Raw genomic sequence first — 25,088 nt, 5'->3', positions numbered from 1 at the left:
CTTCACGAATAATAAAGTACAACATAAGTGCATATTTTAACCCAAAGTGTACATTAGTCAACCTGCTCTTTCCTAATACTGTGCTTCCCTTGGGTGGCTACATGTGCCTTTCTGTTTCCTATTCTTGGTCAATAAATGACTCACAAGTACTGCTATTAATCATACTTTTCTTCTGAACCGTGCAAACAATAAACCTGAAACTAACTGTTCCTGGTGAGATATTTTGTTTCCTCTAGGTGTGTAATTCCTGGAATTTATGAGTAAGTTTATGAATTAATGAATAGATTCTGAAACAGTTCTCACTGCTGTTGACTGCTGACATTAATTCAGATCAATCTTGTGGACGGTAAAAATACCTACTCAACAAACACAAGAAAATAAAGAAATAAATCCATAGATGCTTAATTAATATTTGTACAAAGAAATGCAGGAAATTCATATGTAGTAAATGTATGGTACACCTGCCTTTACAATGGCTGAAAAAAAAGGTCAAAGCAGCTTAATGACTAAGAAGAAATATTTGTTAAAGGGACAGAAAAAAAACAAAGACAAAGCAGTATATCTTGACTTTGTGGGATGGTGTAAAATGGGTGATAACGAGTCGACAGCCCGTTTTACATCTCTCACGATTTTTATTTCCATTGACTTCAATGTAAAACCGGCGGGTTCCTCTTTAAATATGCAGACCAGGCTCTGATAACGTCACTGGGTTCCAATCTGCTATTTTAAACTTAGGTCAGCAGTGGAGCAGTGGTGGCTTCCCCGTCGAGCCAAAACTGCCGGAAACAGCAGCCAGAAGAGGACCAGTAAGGTAAGCTTTTACATATTTTTTACAGGTTTCCTTGTGGGCCAGGAGTAACAGCAATGCTCCTCCGGGTCCCTCGAGGAAACTTTGGGCTTCCCCTGTCCCAGGCTTCCCCCAACCGGGGATTCTCCTTCTGGAACACTTACCTTGTGATGGGGATCGTTCCCCTGGGTCCCAGGTGGCAGCCTCCTGCCACCCGATTTTAATGGTCTGGCAGCCGCTTCTCGCCAACTCCCCAGCCTTTTGGTCGAGAAGTTGGCGAGCGGCATGTTAATGAGGCCCGGCTGTTAAAATCGGCCGAGCCTCCCTGCTACCTCTCCCAGATGGGCTGGCTGCTCGCTAGGCGGGTTCCCGCCTGGGAGTTGAAATCGAGCCCTACGTCAACATTCAAGATTTGTTGGATAGGTGGATGAAGGAAAAGGAATTGAAAGGATTTGCGAACAGGGTGGGCAAATGTGATTCAAACTATTTGCTCGCTTGGAGGGTAAACGCTGTCACGGACTGGTTAGGCTGAATGGCCCGTTTCTGCGGTGTATATCTATAGATAAATGTTGGCCAGGAGAACTCCCCTGTTCTTTAAAAACACCATGGGATCCCTTGCATCCACCTGTGCCAAAAAAGAAGAGTTCACAATTTTAGTGAAATCGACCTCAAACCCTGGATGAGATTCAGCAAAGAAGAGAGAAAGAGAAAGAGAGAGAGAGAGAGAGAGAGACTGCTGGGTCTCTATGTGACAAAGCTGCAAAGAATGTGTTTTGTGCCAATGTGGAGGGAGGCGGCATTGACAACGAGTGCCACCTCCCTCACCCCCAGAACTACAGACCAGTGCCACAAGAAGTTCAATGACCGAATGAGGGATGGCCCCGATGTTAATCAGGATGTGGGGAGGGTGCGGGGGAGCTTGGTAGCGCGGGGAAAACCTGGCAAGGCCAGAGATGTGGAGGCCCTACCAATCTTAAAGGCAGGGCCTCATTTAAATAATCTGCTACAGACTTCCACCTGACTGACGGCCAAATTGACAGCCTGGCTGGCAGACAGGAACCAGAATTTGCGGCAGGAGGCAGTTAGTGGGGGAGGCTCTGACCACGGTCGGGGGGTGGGGGGGGGGGGGTCTGGCCTCGATTGGGAGGATGGGGGTAGCAAGGGGGGTAGTCCACAAGGAAATCTGAAAAATAAATTTAAAACTTACCTTCTGGGCCTCTTTTGGCCCGAGATCTGGCTCCCGACAGGTTTTGCCTTACAGGGGTGCCGAAACTGACACTTGCCACGCATCCCACCACCACTCCCCACCCCCGCCCCGCCCCCACCACCACTCCCCGCCCCCGCCCCCACCACCACTCCCCGCCCCCACCCCCACCACCACTCCCCGCCCCCGCCCCGCCCCCGCCCCCGCCCCCGCCCCACCCCGCCCCCGCCTCAGACCTCAGCTTGAAATTGTAGATCAGGTCCTGATGACGTCTTAAGACCCAATCTGCATATTTAAAGAGGACCTTTCTTCCTTCCTGGGGGTGTCCTGCTCGCCTGCTCAAAAGAGCAGGTTAAGATCGGGTCACGGCGGGAAGGAAGCATGATCGGAGAGGGTAACTGTCTGCAACTGTAAGTCATCTTGACTTAGCAGATGTCACATGATTTCAGTGCAAAACTATACGAGTGTGGCACCAATGCTTATCTATACTACTCCTTAAGGCTTCTAAATAATTCTGCACTTATCACCTGTACACTAACTATTCTTGTTCTGTTTTATCTTGGCCTCCCTGATTCTAATTCTCCGTACCACTCAGCACGCAAACCCTTTGAAACTTCACATTATATGCTATCGATCCCATTTAGCTTGTCATGTAATCCTATCCTAGACAAAGACGTTATTACCACTTCCCAGGCCTATCACCACCCTGGGAAGTGGTGGTAAATAGAGCAGACACCAAGAAAATCCACTAGGGCCAGGGACCCCCCACCAGTATCAACATTTGTAGGTGACGGGAAGGAAAGGATTGGCCAGCAGTAGTCTCAGCAAGGGTGGGAGAGAAGGAAAATCCAAGTCCGGGAGCTGAGGCAGCACTAGGCCTCATCACTGGAATTTCCCTCATTCTGCAATGCCCGATTTCAGGCAGAATCCCGGAGGAGAATCCAGCCCTACATGATGAATCCTTTCAGCTGCTTTGTACTGCATTGTAAGGCACAACATTATAAAAGTTCTCAATGTAAATGTTGGAAAACTAGGGTGTGTTACCTGAATGATTTCCTATTGAGCAATCATGTATGACCTTAATAACCTAACAACGAAAACTGATTGGCAAAGGGCCATGTCCTTGATTTACTAAACCTGTATAAAGGTGTGGTTTGAAAATCCATTAACTAATTTTTCGACGAAGTGGAGAGGGAAGGTTCTCCAGGATCCATTTCTTTGGTGAGTTGCTTATAGATATTGGCAGATTAAAAAAAAACAGGTCTAGACTTCTGAAATAAAATGCAGCCAACATTATGTGAAATGTATTAAACATTTACCTACCGAACTAAAGTACCTAGTACATCAGCAAGGAATGGATACATATGGATTGAATTCAAATCTGTTTCAGTGTTTCTGAAATAAGCTTACTTCAGACGTTTTTTAAAAATTCAGATGTTATGCATGAGCAGCTTCGAGATTTTTGAGCGCTGGTGTAGCCGTACTACAGAAAGTTAATGGAGGAGCTTGAAACCGAACTTTGGACTTAGAGATTCAAAAAGTAGAGTTTTCAATCTTGACCTGTATTAAGAGCAAATTGAAGAGCCCTTAATATGATCAGGGCTCCTTAATAGTACCTTGCTTTGACTCTGAACTTTAGCTGTGCAGTGTTGATACTAGTTCTCAAGAGGAGAGATTGGTAGTGTCTTAGGGATCAAATTGAAGAAAGTGAATACTATGTGCTTCCCACTGCAGGGGAAACCTGTCTGATGGTCGTCGTGCAGTACAAGCTGAAGGTTTCTCAATTTGACCGAGATAAACTCAAGCCAGTGATCTGATTACAGTCGCAAAGTCAGAAGCTGTGCCAAAACAATTAAAAACAAGATTGCAAAGAAATTGTGCAAATTTCAGGGAAAACGTAGTATGTCCATGCACAGTATGTTTGATTACAATGGTGATAAGAAAAGGATTCTGGAGCAGATATTGTGTTAAGCATTTAATTTGTGAATCAGGTAGTGAGAACAGTCTAGTATCTCTTTAGGTAGTTATGCCCTGATTGTTTAATTAAACTATAGAATGCAGCTTCCAACATAGGTGATTCATTGCTTACTTTGTATTGAAAACTGAATTTTAAAAATAAAATCACAAAACAGTTACGACAGGTATTTCAAGGTGATCTTTGAAGTAAAGTACAAAAATATTTTTCTTTGTATTAGTAATATTATTTTGAAATATTTGCCGCTATTGTTTGTAAGTACGATTTGATCTATTAAACTTAGCAAAATTATCACACACCTTCCTAACCTTCCTAACAGTCTTTGCTACTAGAGGTCTAAGAATTTCACAGATATGAAGAATTTGGATCCAGGAAAGTTCTTCTTTTGTTATTAAGAGGATGATAGAATTGTGAAACATCACCAGTGGGGATGGTGAAACAGAAAGCCACTGCAGATTTCCAAAAAGAACTAGACGAATTCCTAATAGGAAAAGTGATATAGAACTATTAATTCCAGAATGAAAGTAAGGAAACTGATGGGTGATTTGGAAGGGTAGGTTGGATCGACCCACCCAAAACATTACTATGTTACTGTGCAAAACAAACAGGTTAATAATGCTTGTATTAAAATACTGGACAGAGAAATGTCATATGCACACATTATAAGCGTTCATATAATGTCACTAATATCCTTTAGGGAAGGAAACCTGCCGTCCTTACCCGGTCTGGCCCATATGTGACTCCAGACCCACAGCAATGTGGTTGATTCTTAATTGCCCTCTGAAATGGCCTAGCAAGCCACTCAGTTGTAAAATCCCACTTAAAAAAGTCATAATAAGAATAAAACCGGACGAACTACCCGGCATCGGACCACTAGGCACCGGACACGACAACGGCAAACCAAGCCCAGTCGACCCTGCATGGTCCTCCTTACTAACATCTGGGGACTTGTGCCAAAATTGGGAGACGTGTCCCACAGACTAGTCAAGCTACAGCCTGACATAGCCATACTCACAAAATCATACCTTTCAGCCAACGTCCCAGACTCTTCCATCACCATCCCTGGGTATGTCCTGTCCCACCGGCAAGACAGGCCCACCAGAGGTGGCAGTACAGTGATATACAGTCAGGAGGGAGTGGTCCTGGGAGTCCTCAACATTGACTCTGGACCCCATGAAATCTCATGGCATCAGGTCAAACATGGGCAAGGAAACCTCCTGCTGATTACCACCTACCGTCCTCCCTCAGCTGATGAATCAGTCCTCCTCCATGTTGAGCACCACTTGGAGGAAGCACTGAGGGTAGCAAGGGCACAAAACGTACTCTGGGTGGGGGACTTCAATGTCCATCACCAAGAGTGGCTCGGTAGCACCACTACTGATCGAGCTGGCCGAGTCCTGAAGGACATAGCTGCCAGACTGGGCCTGCGGCAGGTGGTGAGCGAACCAACACGAGGGAAAAACTTACTTGACCTCGTCCTCACCAATCTAACTGTCGCAAATGCATCTGTCCATGACAGTATTGGTAGGAGTGACCACCGCACAGTCCTCGTGGAGATGAAGTCCCGTCTTCGCACTGAGGACACCATCCAACATGTTGTGTGGCACTACCACCGTGCTAAATGGGATAGATTCAGAACAGATCTAGCAGCTCAAAAGTGGGCATCCATGAGGCATTGTGGGCCATCAGCAGCAGCAGAATTGTATTCCAGCACAATCTGTAACCTCATGGCCCGGCATATTCCTCACTCTACCATTACCAACAAGCCAGGAGATCAACCTTGGTTCAATGAGGAGTGTAGAAGAGCTACAACTCAGGACTACATGCGTGCTAAACAGCGGAAGCAACATGCTATAGACAGAGCTAAGCGATTCCACAACCAATGGATCAGATCAAAGCTCTGCAGTCCTGCCACATCCAGTCGTGAATGGTGGTGGACAATTAAACAACTAACAGGAGGCGGAGGCTCTGCAAACATCCCCATCCTCAATGATGGCGGACTACAGCACGTGAGTGCAAAAGACAAGGCTGAAGCATTTGCAACCATCTTCAGCCAGAAGTGCCGAGTGGATGATCCATCTCGGCCTCCTCCCGATATCCCCACCATCACAGAAGACAGTCTTCAGCCAATTCGATTCACTCCACATGATATCAAGAAACGGCTGAGTGCACTGGATACAGCAAAGGCCATGGGCCCCGACAACACCCCGGCTGTAGTGCTGAAGACTTGTGCTCCATAACTAGCTGCACCTCCAGCCAAGCTGTTCCAGTACAGCTACAACACTGGCATCTACCCGACAATGTGGAAAATTGCCCAGGTATGTCCTGTCCACAAAAAGCAGGACAAATCCAATCCGGCCAATTACCGCCCCATCAGCCTACTCTCAATCATCAGCAAAGTGATGGAAGGTGTCGTCGACAGTGCTATCAAGCGGCACTTACTCACCAATAACCTGCTCACCGATGCTCAGTTTGGGTTCCGCCAGGACCACTCAGCTCCAGACCTCATTACAGCCTTGGTCCAAACATGGACAAAAGAGCTGAATTCCAGAGGTGAGGTGAGAGTGACAGCCCGTGACATCAAGGCAGCATTTGACCAAGTGTGGCACCAAGGAGCCCCAGTAAAATTGAAGTCAAAGGGAATCAGGGGGAAAACTCTCCAGTGGCTGGAGTCATACCTGGCGCAAAGGAAGATGGTAGTGGTTGTTGGAGGCCAATCATCTCAGCCCCAGGACATTGCTGCAGGAGTTCCTCAAGGCAGTGTCCTAGGCCCAACCATCTTCAGCTGCTTCATCAATGACCTTCCCTCCATCATAAGGTCAGAAATGGGGATGTTCACTGATGATTGCATAGTGTTCAGTTCCATTCGCAACCCCTCAAATAATGAAGCAGTCCAAGCCCGCATGCAGCAAGACCTGAACAACATCCAGGCTTGGGCTCATAAGTGGCAAGTAACATTCGCGCCAGATAAGTGCCAGGCAATGACCATCTCCAACAAGAGAGAGTCTAACCACCTCCCCTTGACATTTAATGGTATTATCATCGCCGAATCCCCCACCATCAACATCCTGGGGGTCACCATTGACCAGAAACTTAACTGGACCAGTCATATAAATACTGTGGCTACGAGAGCAGGTCAGAGGCTGGGTATTCTGCGGTGAGTGACTCACCTCCTGACTCCCCAAAGCCTTTCCACAAGGCACAAGTCAGGAGTGTGATCGAATACTCTCCACTTGCTTGGATGAGTGCAGCTCCAACAACACTCAAGAAGCTCGACACCATCCAAGATAAAGCAGCCCGTTTGATTGGCACCACATCCACCACCCTAAACATTCACTCCCTTCACCACCGGCGCACTGTAGCTGCAGTGTGTACCATCCACAGAATGCACTGCAGCAACTCACCAAGGCTTCTTCGACAGCACCTCCCAAACCCGCGACCTCTACCACCTAGAAGGACAAGATGGCAGGACAGGTTGAGAAAGCTGTTAAAAAAGCATACGGGATCCTGGGCTTTATAAATAGAGGCATAGAATACAAAATAAAGATGAACCTTTATAAAACGCTGGTTCGACCACAACTGGAGTATTGTGTCCAATTCTGGGTACCGCACTTAAGGAAGGATGTGAAGGCCTTAGAGGGGGTACAGAAAAGATTTACTAAAATGGTTCCAGGGATGAGTGACTTCAGTTACTTGGATAGACTGGAGAAGCTGGGAAGAGCAGAGAAGGTTGAGAGGAGATTTGATAGAAGTGTTCAAAATCATGAAGGGCTTAGATAAAGTAAATAAAGAGAAACAGTTCCCATTGGTGGAAGGGTCAAGAACCAGAGGACACAGATTTAAGGTGATTGGCAAAAGAACCAAAGGCGACATGAGGAAAAACCTTTCTACGCAGCAAGTGGTTATGATCTGGAATGCGCTGCCTGAAAGGGAGGTGGAAGCGGATTCAATCATGGCTTTCAAAAAGGAATTGGATAAATATTTGAAGGGGAAAAATTTGCAGGGCTACAGGGAAAGAGCGGGGGAATGGGATTAACTGGATTGCTCTTACAAAGAGCCGGCACAGGCTCGATGGGCCGAATGTCCTCCTTCTGTGAAGTAACCATTCTATGATTCTATGAATGAGTGATAATAATATGGAATGCGCTATCACAAAGACTAGTTCAGGCAAATAACAAAGGGGAAGCTAGATAAGCATGAGGGAGAAAGGAATAGAAGGGTATGCTGATAGGGTTAGATGAAGTATGGAGGAAGGAGGCTCATGTGGAGCATAAATGCCGGAATAGACCAGTTGGGCCGAATAGCCTGTTTCTGAGCTGTAGTTTCGATGTAATTCGATGTAACAGTCATTTCTAGGCTCAGCTATTTGTCCTTTCTAACTGCTTGAACAGTAAACAATTGACATCAAAAGTGTTGCTTTTTTCTTATTGGCATCACACCACCACTGGGGAGTATGGCCGACCTAATTCAGTCGACTTTAGCCTTGTAATCTCCAAAGAATGGTTCCCCTTTTCTAATCGTGCTTATTGTGACATATTCTTTGCTCACATTTACTTTTATGATTTTTTTGAATCAGAACAGAGCGCATTAATGTCTTGCTTCTACATTAGCTCAATCAGGCTTGTCAAAGTGACTTTGGCTATGATGTCGCAACCTATTCAGCTGTGTTCCTGAGCACCAATTTGGAAGGGAGAAGAAAAAGTAAATGAGAAAGAAACTTCCTAAACCTTTCAACTTGGGAGTGCTCAAAAAGAAAGGCATTGCTCTCAACAAGTCTGGAAACAAATCAGTGGTGTGGTAATTAACAACAGCTAACAGGGGCATTCTATGTGAATCCCCAGCCTGATAATGGAGCTTTTGCACCTAGAGGAAATAACTGTCTCCCAAGCTGTGCTGTGAAAATGTTTCATTAATGACTATTCAGCAAAGGTAGACGGCGCTAAAAAGTAACAATTTGGGCCATATATATTTTCACTTGTGAATTAGTGTGATTCCTTGTACATTCACCTTGTTGCGGCATAGAGGGTGACTGGTCCTTGCACAGCACGTTACTTCAATTTATTGATCCTGAATACTAATGGCAAGAAAAACAGTCTGTCCAAGCAATGAATCTATATCTATTCTGGGAAGGGTTGATTGTTTTTCAAAGGCTGGGCATCGATATTTCCTTATTTGTGAACATGTCCAAGTACTGGTCTGATTATTATGCAAACATGGATGTAGCAAGAGGTCATAGTTTATGTCATTCCCACCATCACCAGGGAGTTGAATAGCACAGCACAGATGGGAAAGTCACAGCTTCCTGCTTCCAGTATAACAATTTGATGCTGTGTACAGTTAGTTTCACCTGTAAAAAAAAATGATGCAGGCAATGCAAATCTGGAAGAGGAATAAAATATGCAAATGAAAACAAGCCTGTTTGGTAGTCCAAAGCTCATCTGTACGAATTGGTGACAATGTAATAAAATATAACTTCCCCCAGGAAAATTAATACCCACATGTAACTTGTTTCTTGGAGCACTGCTGTGCTCAGTGTTTCACTTGTTGTCTTCGTCTAGACATTGAATTTAACTCGATTTTTCTCAACTTTCATCCCAACTAAATTTAATTCTTCACAATTGCCCTAATGTCATCATTCAAGCTGATACAGTTCATTGTCAATGCTGCTCCTTGGTCATCCCCACTCAAAGGTGGGCAGCATTTTCCAGGCATTTGTCCCAGATGACCTTGTGAATTCATTCCCTAGGTTGGGGAAGGTTGTGTGGGAATGTTCATTGACTGCGACTGAAGCTCACATCTTCTAGTTGAGTCCAGTGCGCTGGCATTGTGGCTGCTTTTCCCACAAGAACAATGTTCAATCCTAAGGGGAAGAGTAATGACTGTAGAATGGAAATGTTTAACGATATTTGGCTTAGAATGGTGTATTGAAGTAGAGTTCCACAGCTGTGTCTCAGAATTCATTGCCATCAAGCATTTCGCATTAAAAATAGCTCTTTATTGTTTCTAGATTTTGTGTGCGTCGCTGTGAAACAAAAAGAAAAACCCCAGAATGGCACAGTTTCAAGGAGGCCATGTGGTGATAGTGAGCCAGCCTAACTCAGGAAATAGCAGGGATTGGAGCACCGGACTGTTCAGCTGTTGCGATGATGTGGGAATATGTAAGAAAAGCCGTATATACATATATAGTTCTGGACTGTCTGACACAGTCACATTTAAATGTCTTTTCTGCTCTCTAGTTAATTTTCTGTTTTTTGGAATATACTGTCCACTTTCCTATGTTACACCACTTCAAAAGTACTTCATTGACTGTAAAGTGCATTTGGGACTTCCTGACGTTGTGAAAAGCAAATTCTTTCTTTTTTTTCTTTTTTCCTTCCTGTGACTATGGCCATTCTTTTTACAAAAGTCCTAAAGCTGCATACAAATCACCCAGTTACCAAGCCAGCCTATACCTGTTTGTCTAACATGCCTGTACAATATGTGGAGCTGCTGATTTCACTAATTCGATCCTTTACATTTCAAGGCAGTTACTTTTATGTTTAATAAATTTGTGACTTTTTGAAGAACTGACCTGACCTGACCTGACCAAATTTCAATTGTTAGGGGTAAAATCAGTAATATAGCAATTCAAACAGTAACCATTTGTAAACACAATCAAAAAAGTCAAAATATTTTTATGCAAATAAAATTTAAGAACTGGCCCATTGAAAAGAAGGATTATAAGAAAATTAGCTGAGTGCTGCCTGTCCTATTGTCTTGGGGCTGTGCTAGCACATTAGTGAGGGGATCTATGCATACACGATCCTGCCCTCCACCCTTGCTCCACTAATTGACCTTATTTGCCTGATAGAGAATTATACAGGGCCACCAATACCGGTTTCTAACCCTGGAGGAAGTCAAATGACATTAAGACTGACCATTGAGAGTCTGTTACACTAATATTTATTTCCCTACATTACAATATTTCAAAAGTACTTCATTGGCTGTGAAGTGCTTTGGGACATCCTGATGAGGTGAAAGGTGCTATATAAATGCAAGTTCTTTTTTTAAAACTACCTTTAAGGTACTGAACAGAAGCCCCAACCGTTTGAGTCAGAGTTTTTGATTTTAAAAACTCCACACAGCTCCACTGACAACTTAGAGAGTGAACATATCACAGGTTGTGACATGAAGGCAAATAAACCAGAAAGCCTCAAGTTTGGTCTGAGTTGAGTTCGCTGATCTCAGCCACAGCTGTAGTTGGGGTGCAGCAAATGACCTCAGCAGTATGGCTAGGGACAAGAAAAACATCAGACAACATTCCCACTCCTGACTACTGTCAGCGACTCCTGCTTGAAAGTGCATCTGCAGATGTCTGGTAAGGACAGGTTTGAGCTCAGCCCTCCACAGTTGAATGAAGAGCTAATGCTCATCGTCTGGACTCACGCATGAAGAATGGCCCCTTGGGTGAAGAGCTGCTAATGCCTGAGGAACCACAACCTAGCAAATAAAAAATGAGAGGAAGTGAGTAAAAGGGAGAAAATTGGAGGAAAAATCCTTGCCTCAAAACGTTTTAAAAGCTCAACAGCCCAACTTAGATCCAAATTATACAGAATAAGTGCCTGGAATTTCTACAGAGGTTCTCGCAATCTCCCACCATAACTTTGGGGGGAGATTGGCAGAAAACCTGGAGAAAGGGCATAAACGGTCATTTACACTGTTACTGCAGGGTTCCCGCCAAAGTTATGGGGGGAGATTGGGAGACACCCCATGGAAATTCTACCCCAAGATCTTTAAATGGTTTGGAAAACACTTTCCCAGATTTGTAAACAGTAAACTGACAGGACCGGTGGCAAAATGACTCATTCTATCAATTGCTATAAAGTTTGGAATTTTGCCTGGAAACTGACTGAAAAGTCAAATTTCAATATTATGCTGTATTGCAAATAAAAGCCGGTAAATGACTGTGAGCAATGTTATCATATTAATGCTTAACATGCTACAATCAAATTCCTCTCTCCACTATTTTAATGGAGATGTTAAAACCTCCATTAAAATAACAGTGAGAGGAATTTGATATGAGCACATTAAGCAGCTGTATGATAGCACTGTCCACGGTAATTTCCGGGGTCTGCTGCAATTCAGATGACCCTATCAAGCAAAATAAAGCACTGGAGAAGAACAGGCCAGTCAAGAAATTTGAGCTGCCTAAAGTAAGAACATTCCTTTCAGTTTTAAATATGCTCTATCTCAAATCCCACTCCAATAGAACCAAATGCTGTCTTGGGCTACAGCTGTGCTTTTAGAAACCAGTTTTCTAAGCTCCACACCTACATATAGGTGTCAGTCAAGGCTCAGTGGTAGCACTCTCGCATCTGAGTCGGAAGTTTGTGGGTTCAAGTCCCACTCCTCAGACTTCAACACAAAATCTAGGCTGACATTCCTGTACAGTGCTGAGGGAGTGCTGTACTGTGAGAGGTGCCGTCTTTCAGATTAGACATTAAACCGAAGCCCTGTCTGCCCTCTCAAGTAGATGTAAAAAATCCCATGGCAATATTCAAGGAAAAGCAGGGGAATTCTCCCTGGTGCCCTGGCCAATATTTATCCCTCAACCAACATAAAACAGATTATCCGGTCATTAACTCATTGCTGTTTGTGGAACCTTGCTGCACAAATTGGTTGCCATGTTTCCTACATTACAACAGTGACTCCACTTCAAAAGTACTTCATTGCTTTGGGACATGAAAGGCACTATATAAATGCAAGTCTTTCTTTCTTTTACATATAAATATATCACCACTTCTGTCAACCCCCTCCACTGGCGCTGTGTTGTCAGACTGCTTTTCTGACATCCAGTCCTGGATGAGCTGCAATTTCCTCCAATGAAACATTGGGACGACTGAAGCCATTGTCTTCAGCCCCCGCCGCAAATTCCGTTCCCTAGCCACCGATTCTATCCCCTCCTTGGCCACTGTCTCAGGTTGATGCAGACTATTCACAACCTCAGCGTCCTTTTTGGACCCTGAAAAGAGCTTCTGACCCCATACCCTCACCATCACTAAGACCACCTATTTCTAACTCCGTAACATTGCCCATCTCCACCCCTGCCTCAGCTTATCTGTTGCTGAAACCCTCATCCATGCTGTTTTTACCTCCAGAATCAACTATTCCAATGCTCTCCTGGCCGGCCTCCCATCTTCCACCATTCATTAACTTCAGCTCATTCAAATCTCTGTCCATATCCTAACCTGCACCAAGTCCCGCTCACCCATCACCCTGTGCTCGCTGACCTACATTGTCTCCCGGTCTACCAATGACTTGAATATAAAATTCTCATCGTGTTCAAATCGGTCTATGGTTTTGCCCCTCCCTATCTCTGTAACCTCCTCCAGCCCTACAACCCTTCAAGAACTCTGCTTTCCTCCAACTCTGGCCTCTTGTGCACCGTCCACTCCCTTCGCCCCACCATTAACGGCTGTGCATTCAGCCGTGTAGGCTCTAAGCTCTGGAATTCCCTCTCTAATCCTTTCCGCCTCTCCCCCTCTCTCCCCCTTTAAGACCCTCCTTAAAACCTATCTCTTTTACCATGCTTTTAGCCAGCCATCCTAATATCTTCTTCTTTGACTTGGTGTCACTATTTGTCTGATTACGCTCCTATGAAGCACCTTGGGCTGTTTTCCTATGTTAAAGGCCCTACATAAATGCAAGTTAATGTTTGAAAATATCTGATTTGCCCAAGGAAAATAATCCTAATTTCTTGCATCAAAGGAAGCGTTCTATCAAATCTGCAGGAAAAAAATACAAACTATTAAAGACTGGAATTTTACTGAAGCAGAAAAGGAAGGCTTCATTGTTACTGTTGCTTAAATGTCGCATCTCATTCAGTTACAGTAACGAGAGTTCAAAAATAAAGCAAAATACTGCAGATGCTGGAAATCTGAAACAAGAACAGAAAATGCTGACAATACTCAGCAGGTCAGAGAGCATCTGTGGAAAACAGACCACCATTTTAAGTGAGGACCTTTCTTCAAAAATTGTGTTTTGAAGAATGATCTGCATCCAAAATGTTAACTTCTCTGTTCTCTCCAATGGAAGTTTGTGATACATTTGTATTTTATGTTGTGTCTCATTATTTCTAGGTTGCTGTGGTTTGTTCTGTACAATTTGCCTAGGCTGTCAAATTGCAGGGGACATGAATGAGTGTTGTCTCTGTGGTACTAACATGGCTATGAGAACTCTCGTCAGAACAAAGTACAACATCTCTGTAAGTAGGTCAGATTTTAAGAACATATGAAAGCATGAAATAAGAATAGGCCATTTAGCCCCTCAAGCCCACACTTTTTACAGACAACCTATCCGATTATGGACTCTATCCCTCCCATTTAATCTCCTGAGGGAAAGTTCTGCATATATATTCCTTGGTTCCCAAAGATAATTAAGCAAAACTCCAGAATATTCATTTATTGTCACATCTCCATTATTAAACCCTGACATGCTGATGTCCAGACAATATTCTTACCTCAGCCACCAGCCGCCATCACAGTAGCACAGGAACCGTTGGTCCTGTGGAGAATTTGATCATATCAGTCTGTACTGTACCTATCCCTATAATCAACAATCCCATTCCCAACAGGTATTTATCCAGCTCCTATTTGAAAGATGTAATCCACAAACGCTTTTTCTGGAAGGCTATTCTACAAATCTACCACCGGAAAGCGTTTCTTGTAATTTTTAGTCTTGCGTGAAGCTTATCAATTTTAAACCTGGGCCATCTAGTCCTGCATTTGGAAACTAAATCAAATAGCCTACTTACATATATATTGCGTCTGCCCTTCAGCATTCTAAAAACCTGGATTATGTCCACTCTCTCACCATTTTTCCAATGAAAACAATTTCAGTTCTGCAAGTTTTGCTGCACCGCACTGTCCTCCTCCAACTCCCCTCCTCCGTTGTCCTACCGAGTGGGACTTCCCTCACCTGGTTCCACTATTATTCATCCAGTCGTAGTCATAGAATCATAGTCAGAGTATCTACTGAAATGGCTTCTCTTCTCGCCCCCACACCATTACCTCTGGAGTCCTCCAAGGATCTATCATTGGTCCCCTCCTATTTCTCATCTACATACTGCCCCTCGGCGACATCATCTGAAAACACGTCAGGTTCCACATGTCCGCTGACGACACCCAGCTTTACCTCATCACCACTTCTCTCAACCCCTCCACTGCCTCTGTGTTGTCAGATTACTTGTCCGACATCTAATCCTGGATGAGCAGTAATTTCCTCCAATTAAACACTGGGAAAACTGACGCCATTGTCTTCGACCACCATCACAAACTCCGTTCCCTAGCCATTGATTCCGTCCCCCTCCCTGGCCACCGCTTCAGGCTGAAGCAGGCTGTTCACAATCTTGGCATCCTATTTGACCCTGAGCTAAGCTTCCGACCCCATATCTGCTCCATCACCAAGACCGCCTACTTCCACCTCCATAACACCGTCCGTCTCCGCCCCTGACTCAGCTCATCTGCCGCTGAAACCCTCATCCATGCCTTTGTTACCTCTTGACTCGATTATTTCAATGCTCTCCTGGCCGGCCTCCCACTTTGCATCTTCCATAAACTTGAGCTCCATTCAAAACTCTGCTGCCCATATCCTAACCTGCACCAAGTCCCATTCACCCATTATCTCTGTGCTCGCTGAACTACATTGGTCTAGCAAGTTAGTAATAAGAAGCTTGTGACTGATGCCTGTTAGTGATTTAAATGACTAGGAGTAAATGAGGAAATATTTAACTAGAGAAACATAGGAGGCTGTCTATTAAAAAAAAACCATAGGCTACAGTCCTGGCCCTAAACCCACCTTTTTTTTCTAGAAACAGCAAAACAGGAGGGAAGAAAGATAAATCTGTCAATTGAAAAGCAATACAGTACAGGGGAAATGTTTAGTTCTCCCTCATCTTTGGATTTCTCAGTTTTCTGGGCTCATCCTCTTTTTCTCTCCCCATGAAGTTTTAAAATGAAAATGGCAAATTCTCACAAGGTTTTATTTTGTGAAAGTCTTTCAGTGATATAACAGATGTTCTTAAAGCTAATTTCCCAAGAAACAGTAGCATGTAGGAAGTGGGTGGTTTTGGCAGGAGTGAGCATCTTTCAGAAAGGCTGGAGCATGAACTATTCATAATTGAGCATGGAGCGTGGAGCCTTCACTGAGGGAAATCAGTACAGTTGTTAATGAAGCCTGGAGCATCCAGCAAGAGAAACCTGGAGTATTAATCTGGAAGCTGTTGATAAAGACCCAGGAACATCCATCAGGGGAAGCTGAGATTATTGATGAGGGAGTCTCATGCCCCACTGGAGAAGTCCGCAGCATTGATGCAGAGACCATCAGATGACGTTTTTAACAGAGCAAAGTGGTAGTGTTGATGGCAATTGTTTACCTTCTAATCTTAAATCATTAATGTACCAGAGAAGTCTGCATCATCTTGGGTTCACTGGGGTTTTGGTCAACCACCTCACCAAGTCCAGGCAGGGTAACTCATCTGTCATAAGATATAACAAATCTCTAATCACTTTTAACACACTAATCAGACATATTAGCATTTCACATGTTGCCTATATAATACCTAATGGATTTGCCTACATAACAGTGCATTGCAAAAACATTCATTATGTAATGAACTTTGAATGCTATGTAATAATAAGGGGCTGTATAAATGTAAATATTATTTATTATATTATAATGGAGGGGTGAAAGATTTGATTTTAAGTGAAGGAAAAAGTGACATTACCAGCTGGCATTCCTCTCACCTGCCTTCCTATCAGACCATGGAATAACATTGAAGTCTACAGCCCAGCCCAACCTAAACCCATTTCTCCCCTCTGCCACACGCAAGCTGCGCAGCAAGAAGTGGATTGACGACAAAGTAAAGGGAGAGGGCAAAAATACATTAAAATAAGTAAAAGCAGATGTGCATACTCAGGGAAGAGAGCATGTCAGTGTTTATTTATTGTACCTCATATCTTTAATTGTTTTATAGGGATCCCTTTGTGGTGATTTCTTTGCAAACATCTGTTGCCTCCCATGCTCTGTCTGCCAAATGAAAAGAGAAATAAATAATCGAAAGTGATGTGGGTGGAGGTTTCATGGCTACATTGCAGCTCATATGGTAAGTAGAGGAAACCAGCTCCTTCTTTATAAGGACAGATTGAAGTCAGTGTCAGCTTGCCTCGATTGGTCTCTGATTTAGAAGATTGAGGATTCAAGCCCCTCCTTAAGATGTAAGTTAATAATCTAGACTGACACTAGATTGATGCCTCAGATAAGACAATAAACTAAGGTTCCATCTGCTGGTTCTGTTGGATGTTAAAGATCCAATGGTATTATTCAGAAAAGAGTGGGAAGCTCTACCAGTATCCTGGACAACTTCCCTCTCTCCCTGCCAACTCCGGCAAAACAGATTAACTGATCATTCATCTCATTGTTCTTTGTGGGATTCTGTAGTCCACAAAATGGCTGCTGTGTTGGCCTACATAACAATCATCACTGTACTTCAAAGATATTCATTATATATGAAGTAATTTGAGAACTAAAAAGATGTGAAAAGGTGATACATAAATGCAAATCTTTCTTTCAGTGATGTATGTGTTTTCATGCTGCAGAATACACTATTTATATTATTTTTTCATTTTGAAACAAAAATTATTGGTGTGTCTTTTCTGATCAACTTTAATTCAATACTAGTTGATTTCCTGTGGCATTGCATGCAGGGATTCAAGACCAAGTGTAGTCTTCAAATCAAGCAGGGTTAGGGGACAGGAGATAATTGAACCAAGGTGGGGAGAGGAGACAAAGGAGGGAGAGGAGAGGGGAAGAAGATGGGGTGAAGAGGAGAGGAGAGAAGGGGAGAGGGGAGGAGAGAGGAGAGGAAATGAAGATGGAGCAGAGAGGGCCGGGGGGAAGGGAGAGAAAAGGGATGGGCAGGGGAGAGGGAAGAGAAGGGAGTGAAGGAGGGAATGAAAAGAGAGAAGGGGAGGGAGGGGGTGGAGAGTGAAAGGGAGCGAGAGGGAAAGGGGTGGAGAGGAACAGGAAGGAGGTGAGGGGGAGAGAGGGTGGGGAGATGGAGTGAGGGAGAGGAGGGGGCATGGGAGGGAGGGAAAGGAAGTACACAGAGAGGAGGGAGAGAGAAGGGGAGGGCAGGGGAGAGGGAAGGGAGGAGAGAGACAGAGGAAACGGAAAGAAGAGCAGAGGAAAGGGAATGGGGGAGCAGGAGGGAGATGGAGGTGGAAAGCAGTGACAGAGGAGAAGGAGGAAGGTAAGGGGAGAGAGGGATGGGACAGCAGAGAAGAGGGGGAGAGGAGGAGAGGAGGGGAGAGGAGGAGAGGAGGAGACAAGGGCGTGAGAAGGAGATGGAAAGGACACAGGGGAGTTTGTCTCAGTAAGGGTGTGTCTGAGTGCGATTTTGCCCAGGTTGGGAGAAGGGAGCTAATTTTGCTTCAGCAGTGGGGGAAGGGCAGTGCCCAGGGGTTCATTTTTCTCTTAGCGGGGGAGCAAGATTCGATATTTCCCTTGGGAGAATGAGACAGATTTCTGGCTGAGGGGATATTTCAGAAGATTACCTCTCCCTCAGCTGGAGGAGAGGAGTAGCATGATTTTCTGGTTTAGTGGGTGGGGGAGGGTCGCCGACACTGACTTCTGCTTCAGTGGGTCAGCGGATCAGCAGATGATTACCAGCTGTACAGGGTGATTATGCATCAGCAGATGATCTCCATCACTGCTGATGTTCTTCCAATTTTAATATGGACCGTTCCACAGTTTGCAACATCTTTCCATGTGTTTTTTTTCTTTGTTCAGTAGAAATTATGGGGTAGAGTTTCCGCTAGATTGCTCTGGTTTTATCAGCGCAATCTGACTGAACCGGTGCAAAAGATCGTGGAATTTCTATTTACACTGGGCGTAAATTACGTCCGACATAATTCGAGTCTCCATGATCTTTTGCGCTGGTTCACAAATCATTGCGCCCGAAGCTGGCCACGCCCACAAAACTGGCCACGTCCCCAATCGAAATAGCGAGGATGGCGAGTTTCCACTGATTGCGCCCGGTTGCAACCATTTGAGGAGGGTCTTCAAATTAAGCTTGTTTTCTTAGGCGCACAGCCACTAGTAGGCAGGTTTTAAACATTTTTACACCTTAAAAAATATTTAATTTACTAAGAAATTGACTAGAATACACCAATGAAACTAGTAAATGGTTCAGTGTAGTTTTTTAATCATTTTCAATTATTTAAAATCAGGTTACTCACAGGTGGAGGACCGGACGCTCTTAATAAAATCCTTATTGTTTGTGATAAACCCATTTTCACTGTATTAATAAAACTACACCAGGGTTACCACTCTTAAATACATCTTAAATACATCAATGAATATTTTTTATTGGATAAAAAAAAACGATTACACTCTACTAAGCTGCTGGATTACGCTGGTTCATGGAAGATTTTACATTTGTGATTATGCAAATACATTTTAGCAGAAACTTGAACTGTAACCGAACCGGTGCAATTTTCGGGCGCGATTTGCACCAATTACCGATTGCGCCCAAAGCTGAAACTCTACCCCTGTTTTGAGGCTTCTAATAGGTTTTTCCATTCTCAATTTTTTGCAATTGTGCGATTTTTATACCTTTTCTGTTGTGTTGTGTATAAATTGGGGAAATTTTTTAATGTCAGAGTTTTTACTTTTTTGTGGTTTTACCTTCTTTTACAATGCCATATTTTTGTTCAGCCAGTTGCATTTGTCTTTCAGCTAGTTCCAGAACCTTTCTGTTCTTTTTATTTTGTTTCTACTGCAATGATCTTGTTTACTTTTTCAATGTGCAATGCATTTTATTTTAGAGTTTTTTAAAAAATGTTTGGTCCCTTTGTTATTCAAAAGGAGAGATCTTCCCCCCCCCAACTTTAGACAGCCCTGTCATGTTATGTTAGGTCACCCAACATTATGCTCATAGCACCCCCTATAGGTAGACTACCTTTGAGACTATTGAACTACTCAGCATATTTGGTCTATAATAGGTTATTGCAGTACTGTACCAGTAATAGGTTAAATAATTGATTAAGTAGGTAGTTTGATTACCTGTTCTCCAATTGGTTATATTTTACCAGTGGCAGTTCAGCTATTGTGTAAATTAAGGTGTAAATTTAAGCCGCTAGCAAAAGGTTAATCTTAAACTGTGAAAGACCAATGGAGTGCAAAGGACCAGTTGAGTGTGAATTTTTAGCCTCAGCAGGAGTTCAGCCTGAGATGGAGTTTAGACTTGAGGTGCAGCACTTTGCCTCATTTTTTTGGCAAAGAGCATGATAGTGGGAATGAAAGGGTATAAGAAGTGGAGCTGGGCTAATTAAATAGGATAACTATAGATACAAAAGTAGTACTGATAAAGTTGGTGGAACTCAAAGTGGAAAAGACACCTGTTGCCATGCATCCTACAATGCTAAGGGGGGCTGTGATCATAATCTTTCAAACATCCCTTGATATGGAATTGTGCCAGAGGACTGGAGGGTTGCTTGTACAACACCTATGCTTAAGGAGGAAGAAAGGGATAAATTGGATAACTATAGACCAGTCGACCTAAGATTGGTAGTCGGTGAGCTTTTAGAGGCCATAATATAGGATAAAATTAATAGTTACTTAGAAAGATATGGGTTAATTTAGGTCAGCTTTTTAAAAAAATCATTTTCATATAATTGTTTATATATGTAAATATTAGCTTTTCGATTACAGAGATCACAGATACAGCAGCCTTCTCTTCAGTGTCTTTGACATCACATACTATATGCTAATAGTCCAATATAAAGGGGACGGTCTAAAAGAGAAGAATAGGAATGCTGAGGTTGCAGATTTTTTGGACCAACAATTTACTAGTAACATTATTAAGTGTATGATAAAGGATGCGTACAGCTTCTCCTCTGAGATGGTGTTAAATAATTCACTAGACCAGGTATAAAAAGATCTGTATGTGAAGATAGCAGTGATGGAGCTAAATTCATTTAGTTTATCTTTGCAATGTTTTATTTTCCAATGAGAAGGTACATTTTAGGCTCCCCTAATGGCGTGGTAGATAAATATACCATGTGGGTGACATGAAGACACATAGACCAGGAAGGTCCCATCCTTGCACTGTGCTGAGTTATCTGATCTCAGCTAGAGCACTACAGTCGGCCTCCTGATTCCTGGGCTAAGGAGGGGTCAAATCAGCCAAGGTCTCCTTTCCCGATCACTATCAAAAGAATATGCTTGTATGTGAAATTCAGATGTTGACTAGAACAAGCAACCCCCTCTTTTCCTCATGGCAAATAGTCTGCCAACACTCACTGTTTAGGCTGACACGTGAAGAACGGCCAGTTGGGCAAGATACCAGAGGGCTGCTAGTACCTGTGGAGCCATGAGGTGTCAGCACCAAGAGGAGAGTTGGGAGGGGAGAGGAGTACATTTCTATCAGTTTCTTTCCATGAATATTCATACAAAATGCTTTACTTTAATTTGTATTCATACTTTCCACTAATGAGCTTTCTTTACTTCAGGTATAACCTTTAGATGTTGTAATCCCTCTGATACAAAATGAAGGTTAATGGAACGACCAACAGTATTCAAGATCACAGAAGTAAACAAATTGAAAATTGCATCAACAATAACAGATTAAATATACATATATAATTCCTTTTTCCTTTAAAATTTTGTAAGTTATTGCCCCAAGATCTGAAGTTATCCCCCAGAGCCTGCAGGTGAACTTTTCTCAGTCTGTGCCAATGATGCTCTGAATCTGCTTTAGAGTTGTGCATAATAATAACACAGGTTCTCTCCCTCTCTCTGATTTTCCTTCCTTTTGGGAAAGTGAACTCTTCCATCAATGTTGTTGAAAGAAATAGGCCAACCCAAATCCAGGCTGATCCAAATTGGGCAAAAATCAGATATTAGGGAATGAACCCAGAATGGCCCAATTGGGCTTGCTTCAAATTTAGAATTCAATTCTTCAGGTCAGATCTCAAATCTGCAATTTTCGAGAACTACTTTGATGTAATTTCCCATGAACCACCCAAATCTGAAACTACTTTCATGAAATGAAAATTTTTTTTTTGCTTTTCCATATTGATTTAATAGCAAGTATATCATGAAATTTTTTAAAAAGTAATGGTTTTCAAAGAAAAGTCAATGGCAGAGCAACAATTGGAATGACCTGAATGATCACATTGAGAAAGTGATGACTGATACCTTGCTGAATCTGGTGTTTGGTTTGCATTTTGTGGAATCGAATGCAAGGCTGGGACTTCTGTGGACCCTTTTGGCGGAAGTGCAGCAGGACAAGACTCCCGCCAACTGCTTTGCCTTGCAGGTGACCCCATCCCAAATCTCACAGACAGAGTCATTAAGACATTTGTAGCTGTCACTCTGTGCCTGTACAGTGACAGCCACAAAGCTGTCACTCTACAGGCACAGAGACACAAAGCTGCCAGTCCCACTTTGCTCCTGAAAACTTGGCGCACACTCCAAGGAAGAGAGCCAAAGGCCCTTGTTGGGCCAGAAATAAAAAGAATCTTCAGTTCCCCCAAGGAACAGAGGAGATGCATCCCTGCTGGGATCGAGTACATTTGGCCCTTCACTTGTACAGGGTCTTAAGGTGGCCCAGAGCAGTACCCACGCCGACCCTGAGACACCCCTCCAAACTACTGCTGGGACATAGGCGGGATGGGTGGATGATGCACCCCCCACCCCTCCCCGAGCCCCCACCACCGAATTGAGATTTTCTTTTCCGTGTAAATAGAATGCAAAGTCGGTGGATCCATGTTGTGCCCAAATTGCAATCCACTCACCACCACTCCATTAGAATCCCTCCGGGCTAGAATTTCTACCTTAAATGTGCTTTAGCAGTGTACGGAGTTTCTCTTACACCCTGCAACACAATAGGATAACTGTCTTTCTTATGCCATCATTGCAATGCACAAAATGCCAAGAGAAGGGAAAAATATGGTTATTTATTATTATGTAGAACTGTTTTATGACAATTTGCAGATATCAGCAAATCTTCTGTACTTAGCTTTGCATTCAAATAAAAAAACACCAATTTAACTTTCTGTGTGTTTTACTATAAGAATAATTTAGAATGGTGTTCTATAAAACCAGAGCATCATGGAATCATAGAATGGATACAGCACCGAAGAAGGCCATTCAGCCAATTGAGCCCAGGCCGGCTCCTTGCAAGAGCAATCCAGTTAGTCCCATTCCCCCCCTCTTTCTCTGTAGCCCTGCAAATTTTTTCCCTTCAAGTATTTATTCAATTCCTTTTTGAAAGCCATGATTGAATCTGCTTCCACCATCCTTTCAGGCAGTGCATTCCAGATCATAACCATTCACTGTGTAAAAAAGATTTTCCTCATGTCGCCTTTGGTTCTTTTGCCAAACTCCTTAAATCTGTCTCCTCTGGTTCTCGACCCTTCCGCCAATGGGAACAGTTTCTCTTTATTTACTTTATCTAAACCCATCATGATTTTGAGCACTTCTATCAAATCTCCTCTTAACCTTCTCTGCTCTAAGGAGAACAACCCCAGCTTCTCCAGTCTGTCCACGTAACTGAAGTCCCTCATCCCTGGAACCATTCTAGTAAATCTTTTCTGCACCCTCTCTAAGGCCTTCACATCCTTCCTAAAGTACGCTGCCCAGAATTGGACACAATATTCCAGTTGCGGCCAAACCAGTGTTTTATAAAGGTTCAACATAACTTTCTTGCTTTTGTACTCTATGCCTCTATTTATAAAGCCCAGGATCCCGTATGCTTTTTTAACCGCTTTCTCAATCTGTCCTGCCACCTTCAAAGATTTGTACATGTATACCCCCAGGTCTCTCTGTTCCTGCACCCCCTTTAGAGTTGTACCATTTAGTTTATATTGCCTCTCCTCATTCTTATTGCCAAAGTGTATCACTTTGCACTTCTCTGCAATAAATTTCATCTGCCATGTGTCTGCCCATTTCTCCAGCCTGTCTATGTCCTCTTGAAGTCTATTACTATCCTCCTCCCTGTTTACTACACTTCCAAGTTTGGTGTCATCTGCAAATTTTGAAATTGTGTCCTGTACACCCAAGTCCAAGTTATTAATATATATCAAGAAAAGCAATGGTCCTAGTACCGACCCTTGGGGAACACCACTGTACACCTCCCTCCAGTCCGAAAAACAACCATTCACCACTACTTTCTGTTTCCTGCAACTTAGCCAATTTTGTATCCACGCTGCCTTTTATTCCATGGGTTTCAATTTTGCTGACAAGCCTATTATGTGTCACTTTATTAAAGGCCTTTTGAAAGTCCATCTACACATCAACCGCATTGTCCTCATCAACCCTCATCAAATAACTCGATCAAGTTAGTTAAACACGATTTGCCTTTAACGAATCCATGTTGGCTTTCCTTTATTAATCCACACTTGTCCAAGTGACTATTAATTTTGTCCTGAATTATCGTTTCTAAAAGAAATGTTGGTACAAATGGAAGGCATTCAGCCTATTGTGTCTGTGCTGGTGGAAGTTCACATGGGAACGATCTACTCTTATAACATTTATAACGGGCGTATTGGTGTTAACCCAACTTGCCCGCCTTAAATGTTGGATGGTAAAACCATCACAGGCTGTAGGAACCCTACACTCCAAATCCTCTATCATTAAAAGTTACATAAAACAGTTCTGATGCTTAAGTTGATTTTAATGTATTTGAATCATCCCCTTATTAAATGTTAATTTTTGAAACAGTAAATACCAACGGTACAAGGGAAACTGAAAATAAGTCAAGGGAAGGAACTTGGTGGATTTAATGTAAGTAAAAAAATGGTAATGGTGAAAATAATGGGACTTAATATGGACAAATCACCAGGATCTGATGGTTTCCACTCCAAGTTATTAAAAGAAATAGGTGAGGAAATTGCAAATATATTAGTCATAATTTTCCAAAGCTCTCTAGATTGTGCCTTTGGATTAGAAAATTGCAAACGTCACTACATTATTTAAGAAGGGAGGGAGGGAGAAACGAGGTCAAACTTGGGCAAGGAAATCTCCTGCTGATTACCACCTACCGCCCTCCCTTAGCTGATGAATCAGTCCTCCTCCCTGTT

General features: G+C 43.2%; 1 protein-coding gene across 2 annotated transcripts; it reads left to right on the top strand.

Moving 5' to 3' along the window:
• Positions 1-738: 738 nt before the first annotated feature.
• Positions 739-23,058, top strand: LOC137340457 (placenta-specific gene 8 protein-like). Of its 2 annotated transcripts, none has more exons than XM_068003028.1 (5): positions 739-811; positions 9,974-10,124; positions 14,085-14,209; positions 16,979-17,107; positions 21,516-23,058. In XM_068003028.1, exons 2-4 carry the CDS (start codon positions 10,016-10,018, stop codon positions 17,066-17,068), a joined length of 324 nt encoding a protein of 107 aa, XP_067859129.1. In that variant the 5' UTR covers positions 739-811; positions 9,974-10,015; the 3' UTR covers positions 17,069-17,107; positions 21,516-23,058. The 2 variants fall into 2 exon arrangements, with proteins under 2 accessions (XP_067859129.1, XP_067859042.1); XM_068002941.1 differs by lacking the exon at positions 739-811 and adding an exon at positions 3,139-3,212.
• The last annotated feature ends 2,030 nt before the right edge of the window (positions 23,059-25,088 follow it).

Source organism: Heptranchias perlo, chromosome 1, assembly GCF_035084215.1.
Source record: "Heptranchias perlo isolate sHepPer1 chromosome 1, sHepPer1.hap1, whole genome shotgun sequence".
Classification (NCBI taxonomy): Eukaryota; Metazoa; Chordata; class Chondrichthyes; order Hexanchiformes; family Hexanchidae; genus Heptranchias; species Heptranchias perlo.
Note: the sequence above shows the minus strand (reverse complement) of the source record. Positions and strands in the feature narration are given on the sequence as shown.

Excerpts from the sequence above, each read along its gene's own strand:
- LOC137340457 (XM_068003028.1), top strand. The coding sequence starts at position 10,016 with ATGGCACAGTTTCAAGGAGGCCATGTGGTGATAGTGAGCCAGCCTAAC. Across the intron at positions 10,125-14,084 it reads TTGCGATGATGTGGGAATAT|GTTGCTGTGGTTTGTTCTGT; the intron begins GTAAGAAAAGCC and ends CATTATTTCTAG. Across the intron at positions 14,210-16,978 it reads GAACAAAGTACAACATCTCT|GGATCCCTTTGTGGTGATTT; the intron begins GTAAGTAGGTCA and ends ATTGTTTTATAG.